The 23,189-nt window shown below is 32.2% G+C and overlaps 1 protein-coding gene across 1 annotated transcript in view; it reads left to right on the top strand.

The window, feature by feature from the left end:
• The window catches only part of LOC102802675 (diacylglycerol kinase beta-like), a 91,108-nt gene that overhangs the window by 4,114 nt on the left and 63,805 nt on the right, over positions 1–23,189 (top strand). The window contains exon 2 of the mRNA XM_085495215.1: positions 4,652–4,728. Within this exon, the coding sequence (XP_085351341.1) occupies positions 4,652–4,728 (77 nt within the window). The remainder of the gene's footprint in view (positions 1–4,651; positions 4,729–23,189) is intronic.

The raw sequence follows: 23,189 nt of genomic DNA, 5'->3' as shown, positions 1-23,189 counted from the left end.
ACTGTAAACCTACATAATGCATTTCTTATGTGAGTCTTGTCAACTAATAATAATGCTTATGTTAAGACTGGAGAAGAGAGTATGACCCTAAAATCTACAGTACTGATAGGTTGTCTTCGACATTCACATTTACTACAACCACTAAATGCCTAAGGAATTAGTTCTAACTGCTTTTACAAGTTTAGAATGATTTTCAGTGAATGCAAATTTGTGAAATTGGTTCCCATTAAAACCAGTATGAATTATTAACTTCTTCTTAAAGGTACTTGTATTACCAAAAAAGTGAAATTTACATTTTTGTGATATTTTTAAAGAGAAGCTCAAATGTTTGTACCGTATGAAGTGGAAAAACAATTTGTTGAACAATTGTAAGCTTGACTTTTACAGGTGTGCTAAAGAAAATTTTGAATTTGAACATTATTTGGAAAAAATAAAAAAAAAAAAAAAAAATCATAGAATAGCTTATACTAAATTTAGAACTTCTGCACATTTTCTTCCCATTGAATCCGGTAGACATAAAGGCATTTTGAAGGAAAACAGGCTATGTAATCTCCATGAATGCAATGAAGTAGGGGATGAGAAACATTACATTTTATATTGTAATAATTGTCAAATCAAAGAACAAAGATCTAGATTCCTTGCAGCTTTATACATCTATGCCCCAAAGCTGGAAGATTTTAGCATGGATGAATTATTTCCTATTATTGTTTCAAGTAATGATTTTTTCATTCTTAGCATTTTTGCAAAATTTATTTTCTATATTCTTGATATGTTTTAGTACTGTAAGTTTTTGTTGTTCTGAATGTTTTGTTTTGTTATTGTTATTTTTGGACTTTACTCAAGATTTCATTGGTACGTTCCAAATAAAAAATTCTATCTATCTATCTATCTATCTATCTATCTATCTATCTATATTAACAATAAGGCTACCAATTCGTTCATACTGGAAGATGAAATACCGGTAATGACGTTGTTTGCTGATGTTGAGTTAAATATAACATAATGTTTAATATAACAACTTATGAGCAATGCTGTTACCACAGATTGTGAGCTACCCCATTAGTGTTGATCAGTGAGTGACATTTATTACCAGACATTCACATGCTTGTTGACAAAAATGTAAATAAATGACGTCACAGTGTAATGGCCTGTTAGTGGCATATACGCCTACTATCAGAGACAATTCTATGGTCAAAATAATGTACGGTATGTATGCTTCTAGTAGAACAAATACAGTATTTTATTACCTTGCCCAAACCATCAAAGATGGAAGGGAAAGGTATATAAAGGCGGCGGCGTCGTTGTCGTTAATAATTGTTATTGTGTGCACAATAACTTTATTAATTCTATTCCAAACTTCACCACACTTGGTCACCTTATTTATCAGTATAAAGTCTTCCCTGAGTTTGAACAACAGATGTCCTGTATGAAAATATCATGCAAAATTGAGAAAATCTGATAAAATATTTTGACTGTTTCTACTTAACTGATCACTGGTGATACGCATCAAAGGTCACTGATCTCAATGGAAAATGTCATTGTTGTATGTGTTCAGTGAAGCAAATCAATCATCTTGTAATAATATTTTTGGTAATGTATCTCCCAAATCCCATGGGAATACTATACTGGGTTTCAAAACCAACTCATGGAGAGATTTTTTGCAGTCTGATACACATTTGCAAACCTACCAATAAAATCTTTACAGAAAACAAGATGTCAGAAAATCAATATAAGCACTCCTATGAACTGGATGCCAAACTTTGATCAAGATCTGAAGCTAATAGAAAATCTGTTTAGTTCAAAGTTATCAAATCAAAAACAATACATAAAAAAGTACATAAAAAGCAAAACGTTGCATCCCCATTTTGAAAAGAAAATTGTACTAAAATATGTGTATTCTGTATTTGACAAACAGTTCATTCGACAAATGAAAATTCACAGGAATTTGTTTCAGCTATTAGAACAGAATAATAGAGCTTTTATAATACTAATTTAAAAATGCACTTCAAAAACAAAGATTGTAGTTTGAAGATGTAGATTTTCAGGAGGCAACAGTATTGTTGACTTCTCCCTCCACTGGACACCAACTAACTATTTAAGTTTATTTGCATACAAAGCAGAGCTTGCAACATGATAGTTATTCATAGAGGGTGTTTTTTTTTTACTTTTCATATAATACAGTAGTCACACAATGAGGCAGTTCATATTTGTCTCAGTGAATCATTCATTTTTGACATATACTTGTACAAAATATTCAGACAAAAGCCAGCTAAGATTTTCTATTATCTTACATGTTTTATGAATCTATTAACGTCTAAATGCAGCACTTTTTTTCTGTGATGCATTTTTCTGCATTTGTTTTTATACTAAAATATCTGAATAACTTTGAATAAAGCTGGAAATTGTGTCCCTTAAAATAGTTAAACAAATTAGGCACCAATGTTTTTGTAAGATATTTACATCTTTTAAGGACATTCGGTAGACTGATTCCCCACTGGTGGTTCAACCTCAAAATTTGTTTGTATTCAAAATTAATTATGACAATGCATGTTTATATTGAAACAAACTATGAAAAAGGGAAATATTATATAACAAAGGGCAAGGTCACCAGAGTTTAACTATGTTATTACTCTACATTTACATGTATACATGTATGTACATGTATATGAAAATATAAATGGGTTTACTGTTATGATAATTCCAGAAAATCAACTGCCATAATTTGACAAGTATGGATAATGAATATTCATATTCTCGGGGGGGGGGGGGCATCCAGGCATTTTCCCTGCCTGGCAACCATCACGGTGAAAAACATAGGCGAAAATTCACCAATTGCCATTAAACAGCAGCTCACGCAGAGCCCATTGCCCATAAAAATGCATGGAGCAGTGGTGGGCGTCTTAGCAACATAGAACTTTCTATGACGTAGCTCCGTCCCAGAGATTATTAAAATTTCCATCTATTTCAACCTAAAACTTCATTGTGCCATCTTGTGTTACACCAATCCAATGAAAGCACATGTTTCCATGGTTACTCTAACATTCTGTGTAGAATGCATAAATATCAAATAAACATCATGGTTATATAAATCAGAGTTCGAAGTAAATATTTCCAGCTTAGTTTTAGAATTGGTTCATTGCATTTTTAGTATACTGTAAAATACTTTATTTTCGCTTGCAATTAATTTTAACCATTTTCGCTGAAGGAATGCTTCAGTAAAAATAAAATCCAGCGAATATTCCCTTTTTTTCTATGTTTTACATTCAACTCGTCAGAAATCAGTGAAAATAAATTCCATACAAAACACACAAAAGTTTATTCAACGAAAATTAATTCCAGCTAAAATAAAGTATTTTACAGTAATATGGAACTTTGAACTAAATGCACAACTACGTGAACAGACAAAGTAATCATACATCAGTAAGAATGTCTGTAGATCAAATTGTGAATGGTAATCTTAATTGATGCCAATGAAAATTGAAATATTTAATAATTGAGTTTGTCAAATAGTTGAATAATATGACAGATGAGAATACCCAGTTTTCTGGAAAATTAAATGTATGCAAAATATATCCCTTGGAAACTACAAACGTTGGGTATTAAACAAACCTTGCACTTTATAACGGACATAAAATATTTTATAAATAATGATAAAAATAATAATGGTAAATAGTATTATGAAAAGAAAGTTTCTTATGAATCAGTTCTACAATTTACAATTTAAATGATTCATAAATTTCTGAATTTTGTTTTTTTGGATTGCTAAATATTTTTTTGCAATGATTATATACTTAGTATATAAATAAAATAGTGATAATTCTGCACTATTATTGTTGGGTTTATTTCTGAAAGGTAAAAAACATTTGGATTAATTGTAATGAGACAGAAATAATGATACTTCCAAAATTGTCAAAGTTGTTTCATCAAGGCTTGGGTCATCTTCAAAAGTGTCTGAGTGACATTGAAGTCTTTTTATTGTAATCAAGTGATTTAGAATAAAGTGAGTTTACTCTTTGTTCATTACATGGCTCAGTGATAACTGTGTTATTATTCATTTCATAAAGTATGATAATTGGTAGTCAATAATTTGAATATTTTGAACAACTCTCTGCTGCAGATTAATATCAATATGTGTTTCATGATTAAAAAAATATATTACATGAATATTCTAATAAGTCTAATGGGATTTATTTCATATATACAATGTACACCTTTGCTTTATATTTCTAAACCTTTCACCTAGACGTGTTTTATTTCTATTACACATCTGTGATTTTTATGATTATTAACCTTTGACACAGATAGATTTTATTTCTATTACTCACCTAGAGATTTTTATATTTTTCAACCTTTGACCCATATAGGTTTTATTTCTATTACTCACCTAGACATTTTTATATTTTTCAACCTTTGACCCATATAGGTTTTATTTCAATTACTCACCTAGACATTTTTATATTTTTCAACCCTTGACCCATATAGGTTTTATTTCAATTACACACCAGAACATTTTTATATTTTTCAACCTTTGACCCAAATAGGTTTTATTTCAATTACACACCTGTGGTTTTTATATATCAAGAGTTGTTTACAGTCTTAACATGAATTATTCATTATTTCTCTAAATTTCTTCATCTTGTTTACTTCACAGACTCAAGAAAAACATTAAAGGATGTGTTAGAAGAATTCCATGGTGACGGAATACTTTCTAAATATAATCCTGAACAGGTAGGATCCTTCATCTGTAATCTGAACACCAAATCTCTTGGACTGTTTATAGAGGTTTAGCTGTAAAGAAGACCTCTATAAACTGAACAGTCTCTGAATTTGGGTATGTTTTATTGAAGTTTCACTGTATGGAACCTCTATAAGCTTTTCACAACCAGACTTTCTCGCCCAAATTTTCCTACACTTTTTGATTATATTCTTCTAGAAAATAACACTTATTTTGGAGCCAACACATTTGAGTCAATTTGCAGTTTTTACTCAAAAAATTTGGCTATTTTTGTCCCAATCTTTTGAAGAAAAGTGACTTTGGAATTTGTGATGAGAAGAGGGAACTGGTGGTGAAAAGATAAACAGTTTCTTTTTTTTTTGGTAGAAGACCTCTATACAGTCTCTGATTTTTGGTTTGATTTACACCAATTTGCTGGCTAAACAGCACGGAATGCATACATGTACATATGATAAATAGTATATCAATAATTATTATACTTGTGTGATAATTTTAAATTACTGAACTTGTTTAATAAATATGATATTACAGTCACATATTTGATATGTACATATATGGTTTGTAAATTATATCTCATAATAAAATATATGTTGATTGGCAGCTTAAGCCTGCTTAAAGTTGTTATTAACTCTATTTGGCTACCTACAGCTGGTAGTCCTTGACAACTTTTTAACTCCGCTGTCGACTTTGTCGAGCGGAGCTTATCATATGAGTGATTGTCCGTCGTCGTCCATGTCAATGTTTTTTTTTTTTCGACTTCTTCTTGAAAACTACAAGCCTGAATGCTTTGATACTTGGTGTATATGTACCTTGGGTGGACCTCTCTCAGATTTGTTCATTTTGTAATGATATCTTTAATTCTCTAATTTTGGTGAATATTTTTGTCATTTTTGGTAAAAAGTGATATTTTCGACTTGTTAAAAATCGCAAGTCCAATTGCTTTGATATTACATATATAGGTACTACATGTGGACCTCTCTCAGATTTGTTAATTTTGTGGTGATATCTTCAATTATCTAATTTTGATGATTATTTTTGGTGAAAAATGATATTTTTGAATTCTTGTTGAAAACAGTAAGTCCTGTTGCTTTGATACTATACATATTGTTCATTTTCTAATGATGTCTTCTGTTCTTTAATTGCAATGTGCATTGCTAACAGCGGAGCTATCTCAGCCAACAGGCTGCTGGTTTGAACATTAAATCTCATTTAGTAGGATTACATGAAAAATAATGCTTTCTTCTGTGCAGGTTATATAATAAATTCTCCTAATAATATTTCATGGGTTATTTTAGTGAGTTTACATGTGTGTATCTGAAATCTGTAAAATCTTTATATAGCCCAAACATGGCACACATGCAAAGTGAATTTTCCAGAGTGATTTTTGATTTGTTATATTGAGCCAAAATCCTGTAACTGTCTAATTTGTGTTGGAAATTGCAAAGCCAGTTATAAAAGGTAAAATTGTGATGAAAAATATTTTTGTGTATATCACTGCTCCTGCAAGATGTCCATCACAAGTGTGTGGTTGTTTAATCAAATGTCTTCATATATTTAATGTTGTTGACATTTGCAACACACAATAATATGTGTAAGCAATAAATTCTGGATCCATTTTGGTATCAGCCTGTTCTATAATAATTCTTTGGAAAGGCTGTGCTTGCTATTTCACCGCAGGCCTGGATTTACCTGCCAACAATTTAATCATGATAAATCAAGCTGAATTTAGCCATCTCCTCGAATTGCTGAACGTACTAGATTAACATGCTGATATGTGTCATAACGGCAAGTGAACTTGAAGGCATGACAACGCAGCTGATTTGCCCTTGGCAATGACTATGAGTTTTAAAACACAGAATTTGCTGTGGTCAAAGGTCAATACTTTTCCCCAATGAGACATTATATGTACATGAATAAAACATTTTACCATTCAAGGAAAAAATACCCAGAGGGCTTAGGTCATGTCATACATCTTGTATTTTTCACTCTGTTGTACTAGTATTTTACTTTGAAATTCATTCATTCCCTTGACATTTTGAAAATCTAAGTTCAATGTTTAGTTATAATCCAAGCTAGCTGCTCTATTCCAAACACAAAATGATGTACTTCAACGTTTTTCTTGAACTCTAATGTTTTTGAACTGAACAAAGACAGCAATCTTCCTGAACAAAGTGAAGGTGCCATCTAGAAATATTTTGCACCCTCTAGAAATGGGCATGCACCCTCTTGAATTACTGTGCACCATCAAGAAATGGTCATGCACTCTCTAGAAATAGACTTGAACCCTCTTGAAATGGTTATGCACCCTCTAGAAATGGTCATGCACCCTCTAGAAATGGTCATGCACCCTCTAGAAATGGGCATGCACCCTCTTGAATTACTGTGCACCATCAAGAAATGGTCATGCACCCTCTAGAATTACTGTGCACCATCAAGAAATGGTCATGCACCCTCTAGAATTACTGTGCAACCTCTTGAAATGGTCATGCACCCTCTACAAATGGTTATGCAACCTCTTGAAATGGTTATGCACCCTCTAGAAATGGTCATGCACCCTCTAGAAATGGTCATGCACCCTCTAGAAATGGTTATGCACCCTCTAGAAATGGTCATGCACCATCTAGAAATGGTCATGCACCCTCTAGAAATGGTAATGTACCTTCTTGATATGGCCATGCACCCTCTAGAAATGGTCATGCACCCTCTAGAAATGGTCATGCACCCTCTAGAAATGGTCATGCACCCTCTAGAAATGGTTATGCACCCTCTAGAAATGGTCATGCACCCTCTAGAAATGGTAATGTACCTTCTTGATATGGCCATGCACCCTCTAGAAATGGTCATGCAACCTCTTGAAATGGTCATGCACCCTCTAGAAATAGACTTGCAACCTCTTGAAATGGTCATGCACCCTCTAGAAATAGTCATGCACCCTCTAGAAATGGTCATGCACCCTCTAGAAATGGTTATGCACCCTCTAAAAATGGTCATGCACCCTCTAGAAATGGTCATGCACCATCTAGAAATCGTCATGCACCCTCTAGAATTACTGTGCACCATCAAGAAATGGTCATGCACCCTCTAGAAATGGTCATATATCCACTAGAAATGGTTATGCACCCTCTAGAAATGGTCATGCACCCTCTACAAATGGTTATGCACCATCTAAAAATCGACGTGCACCCTCTAGAAATAGTCATGCACCCTCTAGAAATGGTCCTGCACCCTCTTGAAATGGTTATTCACCCTCAAGAAATAGACATGTACCCTCTAGAAATGGTCATTCACCATCTAGAAATGGTCATGCACTCTCTAGAAATAAACTTGCAACCTCTTGAAATGGTCATGCACCCTCTTGAAATGGTCATGTACCCTCTAGAAATGGTCATGCACCCTCTAGAATTACTGTGCACCATCAAAAAATGGTCATGCACTCTCTAGAAATAGACTTGAACCCTCTTGAAATGGTTATGCACCCTCTAGAAATGGTCATGCACCCTCTAGAAATGGTAATGTACCTTCTTGATATGGCCATGCACCCTCTAGAAATGGTCATGCACCCTCTAGAAATGGTTATGCACCCTCTAGAAATGGTTATGCACCCTCTAGAAATGGTCATGCACCCTCTAGAAATGGTCATGCACCCTCTAGAAATGGTAATGTACCCTCTTGATATGGCCATGCACCCTCTAGAAATGGTCATGCACCCTCTAGAAATGGTTGTGCACCATCTAGAAATCATCATGCATCCTCTAGAAATGGTCATATATCCACTAGAAATGGTTATGCACCCTCTAGAAATGGTCATGCACCCTCTACAAATGGTTATGCACCATTTAGAAATTGTCATGCACCCTCTAGAAATAGTCATGCACCCTCTAGAAATGGTCATGCACCCTCTTGAAATGGTCATGTACCCTCTAGAAATAGATATGCACCCTCTAGAAATGATCATGCACCCTCTAGAAATGGTTATGCACCATCTAGAAATCGTCATGCACCCTATAGAAACGGCCATGCACCCTCTAGAAATGGTCATGCACCCTCTAGAAATGGTCATGCACCCTCTAGAAATGGTCATGCACCCTCTAGAAATGGTTATGCACCCTCTAAAAATGGTCATGCACCCTCTAGAAATGGTCATGCACCATCTAGAAATCGTCATGCACCCTCTAGAATTACTGTGCACCATCAAGAAATGGTCATGCACCCTCTAGAAATGGTCATATATCCACTAGAAATGGTTATGCACCCTCTAGAAATGGTCATGCACCCTCTACAAATGGTTATGCACCATCTAAAAATCGTCGTGCACCCTCTAGAAATAGTCATGCACCCTCTAGAAATGGTCCTGCACCCTCTTGAAATGGTTATTCACCCTCAAGAAATAGACATGTACCCTCTAGAAATGGTCATTCACCATCTAGAAATGGTCATGCACTCTCTAGAAATAAACTTGCAACCTCTTGAAATGGTCATGCACCCTCTTGAAATGGTCATGTACCCTCTAGAAATGGTCATGCACCCTCTAGAATTACTGTGCACCATCAAAAAATGGTCATGCACTCTCTAGAAATAGACTTGAACCCTCTTGAAATGGTTATGCACCCTCTAGAAATGGTCATGCACCCTCTAGAAATGGTAATGTACCTTCTTGATATGGCCATGCACCCTCTAGAAATGGTCATGCACCCTCTAGAAATGGTTATGCACCCTCTAGAAATGGTTATGCACCCTCTAGAAATGGTCATGCACCCTCTAGAAATGGTCATGCACCCTCTAGAAATGGTAATGTACCCTCTTGATATGGCCATGCACCCTCTAGAAATGGTCATGCACCCTCTAGAAATGGTTGTGCACCATCTAGAAATCATCATGCATCCTCTAGAAATGGTCATATATCCACTAGAAATGGTTATGCACCCTCTAGAAATGGTCATGCACCCTCTACAAATGGTTATGCACCATTTAGAAATTGTCATGCACCCTCTAGAAATAGTCATGCACCCTCTAGAAATGGTCATGCACCCTCTTGAAATGGTCATGTACCCTCTAGAAATAGATATGCACCCTCTAGAAATGATCATGCACCCTCTAGAAATGGTTATGCACCATCTAGAAATCGTCATGCACCCTATAGAAACGGCCATGCACCCTCTAGAAATGGTCATGCACCCTCTAGAAATGGTCATGTACCCTCTAGAAATAGACATATACCCTCTAGAATTACTTTGCATCCTCTTGAAATGGTCATATACCCTCTATAAATAGATTTGCATCCTCTAGAAAAGGTCATGCACCCTCTTAAAATGGTCATGTACCCTCTAGAAATAGACATATACCCTCTAGAATTACTTTGCATCCTCTTGAAATGGTCATGCACCCTCTAGAATTACTTTGCATCCTCATGTGTGGACAAAATGGACATTGCAATTATTTAGAAAGGTAAAATGATGTTCATTTATTAAGTTAACTTGGCAAATTAATTTGGGGTGTTTGGGAATCGGTAGATGTTAAGTCAAGCATGGGCGTTAAGTCAGACCTGTATGGTAGTGTGTGCACCCTCTTGAAATAGTGTCAAATCAATACTTACAAACAGCCAGATTAGATATGTTCTATATGACTGTAATGATTTATGAGTAATTAATGACATTACTCAACATTCAACTATAAATATCAAAATCATGAACTTTCAAATTCGCCATATAGATTTGTCAGGTTTCAAACAATTCTGTGTCCAGAATGAGTTTATTCACTGTAAACTGCCATAGAACCGTGTTAATGTGACATAGTTTGCCGCAACAGTCTTTACAGCTTAAGGTAATAGGATTTAATGACCACTGGATTTTACGCATTTTATTTCCAAGTAAATTACATGCTTAACCAAGTTGTGTTTATTCAGTTTACCGTTTTTTTGTTTTTATTATTACCATCATTCCCTGGACATGTCGAAGTTGTACCTTCATTTAAAGCACCTTTGTTAAACCATTTCTGACTGGTTATTAAACTGTGAATTCTGGGAATGTTAAATTCTTAGCCAATGAGATATACATGTATTCTTACAAAATATTCTGTACTGTATGGTATGGTATTACTTGTGAATTCTACACATAATACATCATCTTAATTTGTGACTGATCCTATTCTTTAAGACTTAGGTCTGTATCTATTACTTTGAATACTAATATACTGAAGATTATTCTTTCCATCTGTAGCAGAATAGAATAGAATAGAATAGAATAGAATAGAATAGAATACTTTATTATCACCATAAATAAAGTTTGTTTTGGTGTATACATGATAATTATGATTTGGTTAGAAAACAACTTAAATGTGAGTAGAAAATGTCAAAGTAATGGATGGTGAAATTGTACAGTTACCATGAATTTTATAATGAGTTAAAATATCTATTCTGAATGAAATTGTTTTTTGTTCCATAGAGCAAACTTACTACATTTATTTTCATCTTTAAGTATTTAAACCTGATTATTACATTTCTGTACAATCAATGCTAGTTGCACAACAGCCCAAAATAGTTAAAAATATTTCTGAAAAACAAAATTTATTTATTAATATATCTTTTAGAACTATGCACTGATAGTTACAGTGCAATGTGCCTCAAAAATCATGAGTGGTGCAGCAAGGGTTCAGCCTAGAATTTATGAATAAAATATTCACTAAAGTCATGGTCACTCTGTGTCGTAGGTCGCTAGAGAAATTTTCACAGCTACAAAATTTCTAGGTTTTCAGTGGCTAGGGAAATTTGTGAATATTTGTCTCTTGTGAAATAAAATCTGTTTACAGTTGCTTGTGTAGTATGACACATTGTCTGTGAATCTGTCTTGGGATAAAAGTTCTTAGACTAGTTCTGGGACTATCAATCAATATCCTGTATTTATTTATAATCAGATTAAATTGATTTTCCAATAGAGGTGGGGGGTTTTGGGGGGCATACTGTTATAAGGTATGAAAGAAAATGGAAATACATTGCATTTATTTATTTATCATATGCGTAGACCATTTTATTGCTTCACTATGATGTCACACTAATGTGTTTTGCATTTTGCAATTTGTCTTGTGTTTGGGTACATGCTATAAAACATGTATGGACTGCATATAATTACAGTAAAGTGTATACACACTGTATCCACTGTGAATGAACAAATGTAATATTACACTGTCAAAATAATACCAAATTAACAAATGTAATATTACACTGTCAAAATAATAAATACCAAATTAACAAATGTAATATTACACTGTCAAAATAATACCAAATTAACAAATGTAATATTACACTGTATCCACTGTGAATGAACAAATGTAATATTACACTGTCAAAATAATACCAAATTAACAAATGTAATATTACACTGTCAAAACAATACCAAATTAACAAATGTAATATTACACTGTCAAAATAATACCAAATGAACAAATGTAATATTACACTGTCAAAACAATACCAAATTAACAAATGTAATATTACACTGTCAAAATAATACCAAATTAACAAATGTAATATTACACTGTCAAAATAATACCAAATTAACAAATGTAATATTACACTGTCAAAATAATACCAAATGAACAAATGTAATATTACACTGTCAAAACAATACCAAATGAACAAATGTAATATTACACTGTCAAAATAATACCAAATGAACAAATGTAATATTACACTGTCAAAACAATACCAAATTTACAAATGTAATATTACACTGTCAAAATAATACTAAATTAACAAATGTAATATTACACTGTCAAAACAATACCAAATTAACAAATGTAATATTACACTGTCAAAACAATACCAAATTAACAAATGTAATATTACACTGTCAAAACAATACCAAATTAACAAATGTAATATTACACTGTCAAAACAATACCAAATTAACAAATGTAATATTACACTGTCAAAACCACACCAAATTAACAAATGTAATATTACACTGTCAAAACAATACCAAATTTACAAATGTAATATTACACTGTCAAAACAATACCAAATTTACAAATGTAATATTAGTGTCAAAGCAATGCTAAATTAACAAATGTAATATTACATTGTCAAAACAATACCAAATTAACAAATGTAATATTACACTGTCAAAACAATACCAAATTAACAAATGTAATATTAGTGTCAAAGCGATGCTAAATTAACAAATGTAATATTACACTGTCAAAACAATACCAAATTAACAAATGTAATATTAGTGTCAAAGCGATGCTAAATTAACAAATGTAATATTATATTGTCAAAACAATACCAAATTAACAAATGTAATATTATACTGTCAAAACAATACCAAATTAACAAATGTAATATTACACTGTCAAAATAATACTAAATTAACAAATGTAATATTACACTGTCAAAACAATACCAAATTAACAAATGTAATATTACACTGTCAAAACAATACCAAATTAACAAATGTAATATTACACTGTCAAAACAATACCAAATTAACAAATGTAATATTACACTGTCAAAACAATACCGAATTAACAAATGTAATATTACACTGTCAAAACAATACCAAATTAACAAATGTAATATTACACTGTCAAAACAATACCAAATTTACAAATGTAATATTAGTGTCAAAGCAATGCTAAATTAACAAATGTAATATTACATTGTCAAAACAATACCAAATTAACAAATGTAATATTACACTGTCAAAACAATACCAAATTAACAAATGTAATATTAGTGTCAAAGCGATGCTAAATTAACAAATGTAATATTACACTGTCAAAACAATACCAAATTAACAAATGTAATATTAGTGTCAAAGCGATGCTAAATTAACAAATGTAATATTATATTGTCAAAACAATACCAAATTAACAAATGTAATATTATATTGTCAAAACAATACCAAATTAACAAATGTAATATTACACTGTCAAAACAATACCAAATTAACAAATGTAATATTACACTGTCAAAACAATACCAAATTAACAAATGTAATATTACACTGTCAAAACAATACCAAATTAACAAATGTAATATTACACTGTCAAAACAATACCAAATTAACAAATGTAATATTACACTGTCAAAACAATACCAAATTTACAAATGTAATATTAGTGTCAAAGCAATGCTAAATTAACAAATGTAATATTACATTGTCAAAACAATACCAAATTAACAAATGTAATATTACACTGTCAAAACAATACCAAATTAACAAATGTAATATTAGTGTCAAAGCGATGCTAAATTAACAAATGTAATATTACACTGTCAAAACAATACCAAATTAACAAATGTAATATTAGTGTCAAAGCGATGCTAAATTAACAAATGTAATATTACACTGTCAAAACAATACCAAATTAACAAATGTAATATTACACTGTCAAAACAATACCAAATTAACAAATGTAATATTACACTGTCAAAGCAATACCAAATTTACAAATGTAATATTACACTTTCAAAACAATACCAAATTTACAAATGTAATATTAGTGTCAAAGCGATGCTAAATTGACAAATGTAATATTACATTGTCAAAACAATACCAAATTAACAAATGTAATATTAATGTCAAAGCGATGCTAAATTAACAAATGTAATATTACATTGTCAAAACAATACCAAATTAACAACTGTAATATTACAGTATCAAAACAATTTTTAATTATCAAATGTAATATTACACTGTCAAAACAATGCTGAATTAACAAATGTTTAATACAGTATTCCAGATTCACATGTGGTTTAATAAATTTTTTGTTCTAAATCATTACATTTTTAGAAACTCCGGTATTATTCCACATAGGAGCTTTCAAAAAAATTTCAAATTGGCATCCATGAAATATTCAGTCAAATACTGTCTGTTTCCTTTGCTATTTAATTAACAAAATAGTGCCATGATCTGATAAACTTTATCAGGATCTGTGCAGATCTTCTCTTCAAATTGGCATATCGCCACGCTGATTATCTGTGTCAAGTGTTTGTTATTTATCTTCTCCACTTTATATTCTTTGCCATTTTGAAATAGTTACATTTATTGAAGTGATTTGTGATTCAATGGAACTGTTCATATTACTGATTGTCTGTTGTCAACTTTGAATTTTCATTTTTTTCTTAAAACAGCTGTATGGGTGTCATAAAAATGTACCTTGGATGGATATCACTCAGTTTTGTTGGTTTTGTGACTACATGTACATCATATCTCAAGTACTTCAGTGTAAGTCAATGTGACTCCTTGTCGCAAGTACTTCAGTGAAAATCATTATGACATCCTGTCTCAAGTACATTAGTGAAAGTCATTATGACTCTTAATTTTCTAAAGTACTTCAGTGAAAGTCAATATGACTCTTGTCTCAAGTACTTTAGTGCAAGTCATTATGACTTCCTGTCTCAAGTACTTATAAAAAGTGAAAGTCATTATGACTTCCTGTCTCAAGTACATTAGTGAAAGTCAATGTGACTCCATGTCTCAAGTACTTAAGTGAAAGTCATTATGACTCATTATGCAAGTACCGTCAGTGAAAGTCAATGGGACTTCATGTCTCAAGTACATTAGTGAAAGTCATTATGACTCATTATGCAAGTACATTTACCTCAGTGAAAGTCAATATGACTCTTGTCTCAATTACCTCAGTGAAAGTCAATATTACTTTTGTCTCAAGTACTTCAGTAAAAGTCATTATGACCTCCTGTCTCAACCATCTCAATGAAAGTCATTATGACTCCCTGTCTCACATACTTCAGTGAAAGTCATTATAACTCCCTGTGTAATCACTTGAAAATTTTGAGAAGATTTGTCTCTTGTGAAACTAAAGCATTTTACAATAAATAGTTTTAGATATTTTTAAAATAAATACCATATCCATATGCAGTGTTATGTGGATGATACAATTGTAAGACAGTTCTCTCATGTTAGCAAGACTGCATTTGGAAATATTGTTGGGATATCAAGTGTTTGAGTAACAACATAATATTGTATATTTATTCTTACATAAAACCACCAAAAACTCTTTGCCATTAGATAGCACATTATATCACAGCATTTTGAATAATTTGCTGAGGCTCAAACATGAGAAGACTATTAATTTTATTCTTTCCTGAAGCTAACATGGAATAAATGACAAATTCACATCAATCTACGTAGAATGTTGTTAAATAGGTGAATAAGTTTTACCATATACCTGTACATGTATGCTATTATTAGGAGGTGGCCTTGAGCAATGTGCCAGGGACACTGAATAATTCAGAACGCAGATAAGACCAGGAATTTGACACTTTAGAAATAAGTTAATGACATTTATCTAGAATGCTATTAAATGGGTTATAAGTTTTACCATACATACTGTTATTGGAAACAGGCCTTAAGCAAAGTACCACGGATACTGAATAATTCAAAATGCAGATAAGACCAGGAACTTGACACTTCAGACTATATGTATATGTTTGATGTTCTTTAGAGGCTAGTAGTTTATTACGTATGTACGTATGTTTGTATGCTGAATATATATGCTGATTTGTAATGATTTCATTAACTTTCATCAAAAGCAACCATTATAGTCATGGTTTGTGTTGCACAGTTTAAAAGAATAATATCTTCAAAAAAAAATTACGAAATTCAATATACATGTACCTTGTATCTGTTTTAAAAATAGAAATAAAAGTGTATGTATTTTTTTTTTTTTATAATCTTGACTTTTTTTCGCTTTGATGTATTTATTCATTACTGGGTAGTAATTTTACAATAACAAGGTGAACACATGACCTACTTCTGTGAATGTTCCCACAGTTGTCAATAAACTTATATACATTGTATACTTGACTTTAAATATTTTGAAAACTCTTCAAACCACTATATAATGGTGTTACCAAGTAAGTAATACTGAGCAGTTGATCATTTCTCATAGCATGTTTTTGTAAGTAATACAAGTTAAAAACTCAACCCAACTTTTAAAATGATAATCTCGGCCTGGAGTGACCATCATAAATATGAAATATTACTTTAACTTTCAATTTTAATGTTTTTGAAAATTGTGTGTCACCTTTGGAAAAATATAATTGTGATAAATCGTTTACCTCTATTTAATTGCGTGATTCCCAGTGAATAAATAGTGAAAGAGCTAAACAGCCATAGATGCATACATGTAGCTAGTAGTAATAAAATACAATAGATGCTGTGCATATAATGTACCGTACTGTAAATGTATTAATTAATTGCTGGGTTTCATTTTGTTATTTTTGCTAATTTGCTATTAATTAAATGCACATGAACTTATAAAATAATAGAACTCATTGTTTCCCTGGCAAATTTGTGAACTTAAAACTTAGTGAATATGCTCAAAATTTCAAAATAGTGAAATTAAATGTTAGTGAAAATAAGCAGTTTTACAGTACACAAGTTCTAGACTACAAGCAAACACAAGTGGAATCACTACTTTAATATGCGCTTGTAACACACTGAATACCGTGTAGAATTATTCATTTCTAATGAAAGTAAAAGGTCTATTTTTTTCATGTCTTCAGGCTATCAATCAATACAAATGTATATTAAGGTCAAAGTCATTGCCATGATATAGTGTATATCATTAAAGACGATAAATGTAAGCCTTTGTTTTTAAAGTGACAATGGGGGGGGGGGGGGTTTAAGTCCAATGTTTTTTGTAGTAACAATTTAAATTAAATGATGTGGTGAAAGTTTACAATGTATTGGTTACTGTATTTTCTCTATTAGAAGTGCATTTCCAATAAGAAGCTCACATAAGCCAAAAATTGCATTGATTGTACAGCACATGTCGGTCATAAAAATATGACATATTTTGAGCATTAAAGTTAGCTATTAGCATGCTACATGTATTAGCATAAGTACAAACAAAAGTGTTATTGTCATGTACATGTAAATATGTGCTATAAACATTTGATCATAAAGTAAGGGTAGCTCAATGTCACGTTCCTCTCTAAAAACATCAGTATTTCTACCTTAAACTATAACAAAAAAAATTAAAATAAAATCATTCGTTCGTTCGATCCAAACATTTCGCACAATAAGTTTGATCTCATAGTGAACAGAAAATCCACTATTAATCAAAATTTGATGTGATTCATTCCTTGTTTGATTGATTTGAGATTAAAACCAACCTTTAATGTTTCACCTTCAGGCCCTTCTTTTTAACCTTTTCACCACCAGACTTTCTCTCCCAAATGTTTCTGCACGTTTTTTTTATATTTTTCAATATTTCTGGAAATGAACCCTAATATTGGAGCCAACAGACTAAATTTAAGTTCAGTTTTTACTCAAAACATTTTGCTATTTTTGTCCAAATCTTCTGAAGGAAAGTGCAGACTAACAGGACTATTTTGTGGTGAAAAGATTGATATGACAACATCTGTTGCTACTGTGAGTTAACAATTCTGAAGGAGGATTCAAAACCCATATTGCATGAAAAGGATTATAGATTGTCCAAAAATAAAATAAACCAGTCTGGTTCTGACACTCATAACTCACAAATGATATGAATAATCTTTTCAGTTTGTTTTATTTTACTGTATATGTTCAAGATTTTCAAATAATACAACTTTAATAGCCCTTTATTTATATAACTGGCTATATATTATATAACTTTCCCACCCTCAGAGAACACTAAATTCACCATTATTTAGAGGGAAGTGCATACATTTTGTTGATGTTCATTTTTTACCTTTTTAGCTCTGCTGTCGACGAAGTCGAGCGGAGCTTATAGTATTACTGATTGCCCATCGTTGTTGTCATCGTCTTCAACTTTACATTTTCGACTTCTTCTTAAAAACCACAAACTGTATAGTTGTGAAACTTTCTAGGAAGGTACCTTGGGTGGCTCTCTCTCCAATTTGTTCATTTCGTGTGAATATGTTCAATTGTCTTATTTATAGCAAATATTTTTTGTCATTTTTGGTCAAAAATGCCATTTTCGACTTCTTCTTGAAAACTGCTAGCCCAAATGCTTTGATACTTGGTATGTAGGTACCTTGGGTGGACCTCTCTCAGATTTGTTCATTTCGTTATGATTCTTCATTTGTCTAATTTTTATGAATATTTTTGTCATTTTGGGTAAAAAATTATATTTTTGACTTCTCCTTGAAAACTGCTTGTCCAATTGCTTTGATATTGTATATGCAGGTGTATCAGGTAGACCTCTGTCAGATTTGTTGATTTTGTGACAATATCTTCAATTCTCTAATTTTGATGAATATTTTTGTAATTTTTGGTCAAAAACGTTATTTTCAACTTGTTCTTGAAAACCTGATTGCTTTATAACTTTATTTGTAGATACCTTTGGTGGACCCTTTTTCAGATTTGTTCACTTCCTGTCAACATCTTCAATTCTTTATTTTTAGCAAATATTTTCGTCATTTTTTATCAAAAAACATATTTTTGACTTGTCCTTCAAAACCAGTAGTCAAATTCTTTGATACTTGTACACATGCAGCTTGGGTAGACCTCTATTAGATTTGTCCATTTCGTAAAGATATCTTCAATTCTCTACTTTTAGTGAAATATTCTCTGCAACAAAATCAAGAAAGTTGGTGTCTTGCGGTATTAAAGCAGCTAGCATTAAATTTAAATTGCTTGTTAGTCATTGCTTTCAGAGCATGTATCACAAACAGCGGAGCCACATGTATATCAGCCGACAGGCTGCTAGTTTAAATTTGAGAGGACTTTTATGATGCTTAACAGTACATAAATCAAATTAGACTGAAGTTTAACTGAAATCTCTCGTATTGAATAGGCTGATGCTGATGACTAAAGTAATAAAAATTTCAATTACTTAAGGAGGTTCAAGAAGAATTTAAGATGATATGTCATGTTCATCATACTTTCATACATGATGTAGCAACAGAATAACGAAAATTAAAAAAAAAATGAATCAGAAATATATATTATATTATATTTATACACTGAATATTTATAATACAGGCTAAATCAGTGATATTATGGTACTGGCTAAATTAGTGACAATATGCTACTGGCTAAATTAGCTACATTTCGATACTGGCTAAATTAGCTACATTATGATTCTGGCCAAATTAGTGAAATATGCTACTGGCTAAATTAGCTACATTATGAGACTGGCTAAATCAGTGACATTACGGTACTGGCTGAATTAGCTACATCATGATACTGGACAAATTAGTGACAATACGATACTGGCTAAATTAGCTACATTATGATACTGGCTAAATCAGTGACATTACGATACTGGCTGAATTAACTACATTATGATACTGGCTAAATCAGTGACAATACAATACTGGCTAAATTAGCTACATTTCGATACTGGCTAAATTAGCTACATTATGATTCTGGCCAAATTAGTGACAATATGCTACTGGCTAAATTAGCTACATTATGAGACTGGCTAAATCAGTGACATTACGGTACTGGCTGAATTAGCTACATCATGATACTGGACAAATTAGTGACAATACAATACTGGCTAAATTAGCTACATTATGATACTGGCTAAATCAGTGACAATACAATACTGGCTAAATTAGCTACATTTCGATACTGGCCAAATTAGTGACAATACGATACTGGCTAAATTAGCTACATTATGATACTGGCTAAATCAGTGACAATACAATACTGGCTAAATTAGCTACATTTCGATACTGGCTAAATTAGCTACATTATGATTCTGGCCAAATTAGTGACAATATGCTACTGGCTAAATTAGCTACATTATGAGACTGGCTAAATCAGTGACATTACAGTACTGGCTGAATTAGCTACATCATGATACTGGACAAATTAGTGACAATACAATACTGGCTAAATTAGCTACATTATGATACTGGCTAAATCAGTGACAATACAATACTGGCTAAATTAGCTACATTTCGATACTGGCTAAATTAGCTGCATTATGATTCTGGCCAAATTAGTGATATTACGGTACTGGCTGAATTAGCTACATCATGATACTGGCCAAATCAGTGACATTATGATACTGGCTGAATTAGCTACATTATGATACTGGCTAAATTAGTGACATTATGATACTGGCTGAATTAGCTACATTATGATACTGGCCAAATTAGTGGCAATACGATACTGGCTAAATTAGCTACAATATGATTATGGCTAAATCAGTGATACTGGCTAAATTAGCTACATTACGATACTGGCTAAATTAGCTACATAATGATACTGGCTAAATTAGCTACATTATGATACTGGCCAAATCAGTGACATTACGATACTGGCTTAATTAGCTACATTATGATACTGGCTAAATTAATGACATTACGATACTGGCAGAATTAGCTACATTATGATACTGGCCAAATTAGTGACAATACAATACTGGCTAAATTAGCTACATTATGATAATGGCCAAATCAGTGACATTACGATACTGGCTGAATTAGCTACATTATGATACTGAACAAATTAGTGACAATACGCTACTGGGTAATTTAGCTTCATTATGATAATGGCTAAATCAGTGACAATACGCTACTGGGTAAATTAGCTACATTATGATAATGGCTAAATCAGTGACATTACGATACTGGCTAAATTAGCTACATTATGATTCTGGACAAATTAGTGACAATACGCTACTGGGTAAATTAGCTACAGTATGATACTGGACAAATTAGTGACAATACGCTACTGGGTAAATTAGCTACATTATGATTCTGGCTAAATCAGTGACATTACGATACTTGCTAAATTAGCTACATTATGATTTTGGCCAAATTAGTGACAATATGCTACTGGTTAAATTAGCTACATTATGATATTGGCCAAATTAGTGACAATATGCTACTGGTTAAATTAGCTACATTATGATTTTGGCCAAATTAGTGACAATATGCTACTGGTTAAATTAGCTACATTATGAGATTCGCTAAATCAGTGACAATACGGTACTGGCTGAATTAGCTACATCATGATACTGGCTATTAAAATTAGTGACATTACGATACTGGCTGAATTAGCTACATTATGATATTGGACAAATTAGTGACAATACAATACTGGCTAAATTAGCTACATTATGATACTGGCTAAATCAGTGACATTACGATACTGGCTGAATTAGCTACATTATGATACTGGCTAAATTAGTGACAATATAGTAATGGCTAAATTAGGTACATTATGATACTGGTCAAATTAGTGACACTATAGTAATGGCTGAATTAGCTACATCATGATACTGGCTGAATTAGCTACATTATGATATTGGACAAATTAGTGACATTACGATACTGGCTGAATTAGCTACATTATGATACTGGCTAAATTAGTGACATTACGATACTGGCTGAATTAGCTACATTATGATATTGGACAAATTAGTGACAATACGATACTGGCTAAATTAGCTACATTATGATACTGGCTAAATTAGTGACAATATAGTAATGGCTAAATTAGCTACATTATGATACTGGCTAAATCAGTGACATTACGCTACTGGCTGAATTAGCTACATTATGATACTGGCTAAATCAGTGACATTACGCTACTGGCTAAATTAGCTACATTATGATACTGGCCAAATTAGTGACAATATAGTAATGGCTGAATTAGCTACATCATGATACTGGCCAAATTAGTGACAATATAGTAATGGCTGAATTAGCTACATCATGATACTGGCTAAATTAGTGACAATATAGTAATGGCTGAATTAGCTACATCATGATACTGGCTAAATTAGTGACATTACGATACTGGCTGAATTAGCTACATTATGATATTGGACAAATTAGTGACATTACGATACTGGCTGAATTAGCTACATTATGATATTGGACAAATTAGTGACAATACGATACTGGCTAAATTAGCTACATTATGATACTGGCTAAATTAGTGACAATATAGTAATGGCTAAATTAGCTACATTATGATACTGGCTAAATCAGTGACATTACGCTACTGGCTGAATTAGCTACATTATGATACTGGCTAAATCAGTGACATTACGCTACTGGCTAAATTAGCTACATTATGATACTGGCCAAATTAGTGACAATATAGTAATGGCTGAATTAGCTACATCATGATACTGGCCAAATTAGTGACAATATAGTAATGGCTGAATTAGCTACATCATGATACTGGCTAAATTAGTGACAATATAGTAATGGCTGAATTAGCTACATCATGATACTGGCTAAATTAGTGACATTACGATACTGGCTGAATTAGCTACATTATGATACTGGACAAATTAGTGACAATATAGTAATGGCTAAATTAGCTACATTATGATACTGGCTAAATTAGTGACAATATAGTAATGGCTAAATTAGCTACATTATGATACTGGCTAAATTAGTGACAATATAGTAATGGCTAAATTAGCTACATTATGATACTTAAATAGCAAACTATAAACATATCTCCACTATGATTATTTCTTGACTTGAGATAAAATTATTATACTTGACATT

The sequence above is a fragment of the Saccoglossus kowalevskii genome, chromosome 21, assembly GCF_978046115.1.
Source record: "Saccoglossus kowalevskii chromosome 21, keSacKowa6.1, whole genome shotgun sequence".
NCBI lineage: Eukaryota > Metazoa > Hemichordata > Enteropneusta > Harrimaniidae > Saccoglossus > Saccoglossus kowalevskii.
The sequence above is the reverse complement of the archived record's forward strand: the minus strand, read 5'-3'. Positions and strand labels throughout refer to the sequence as shown.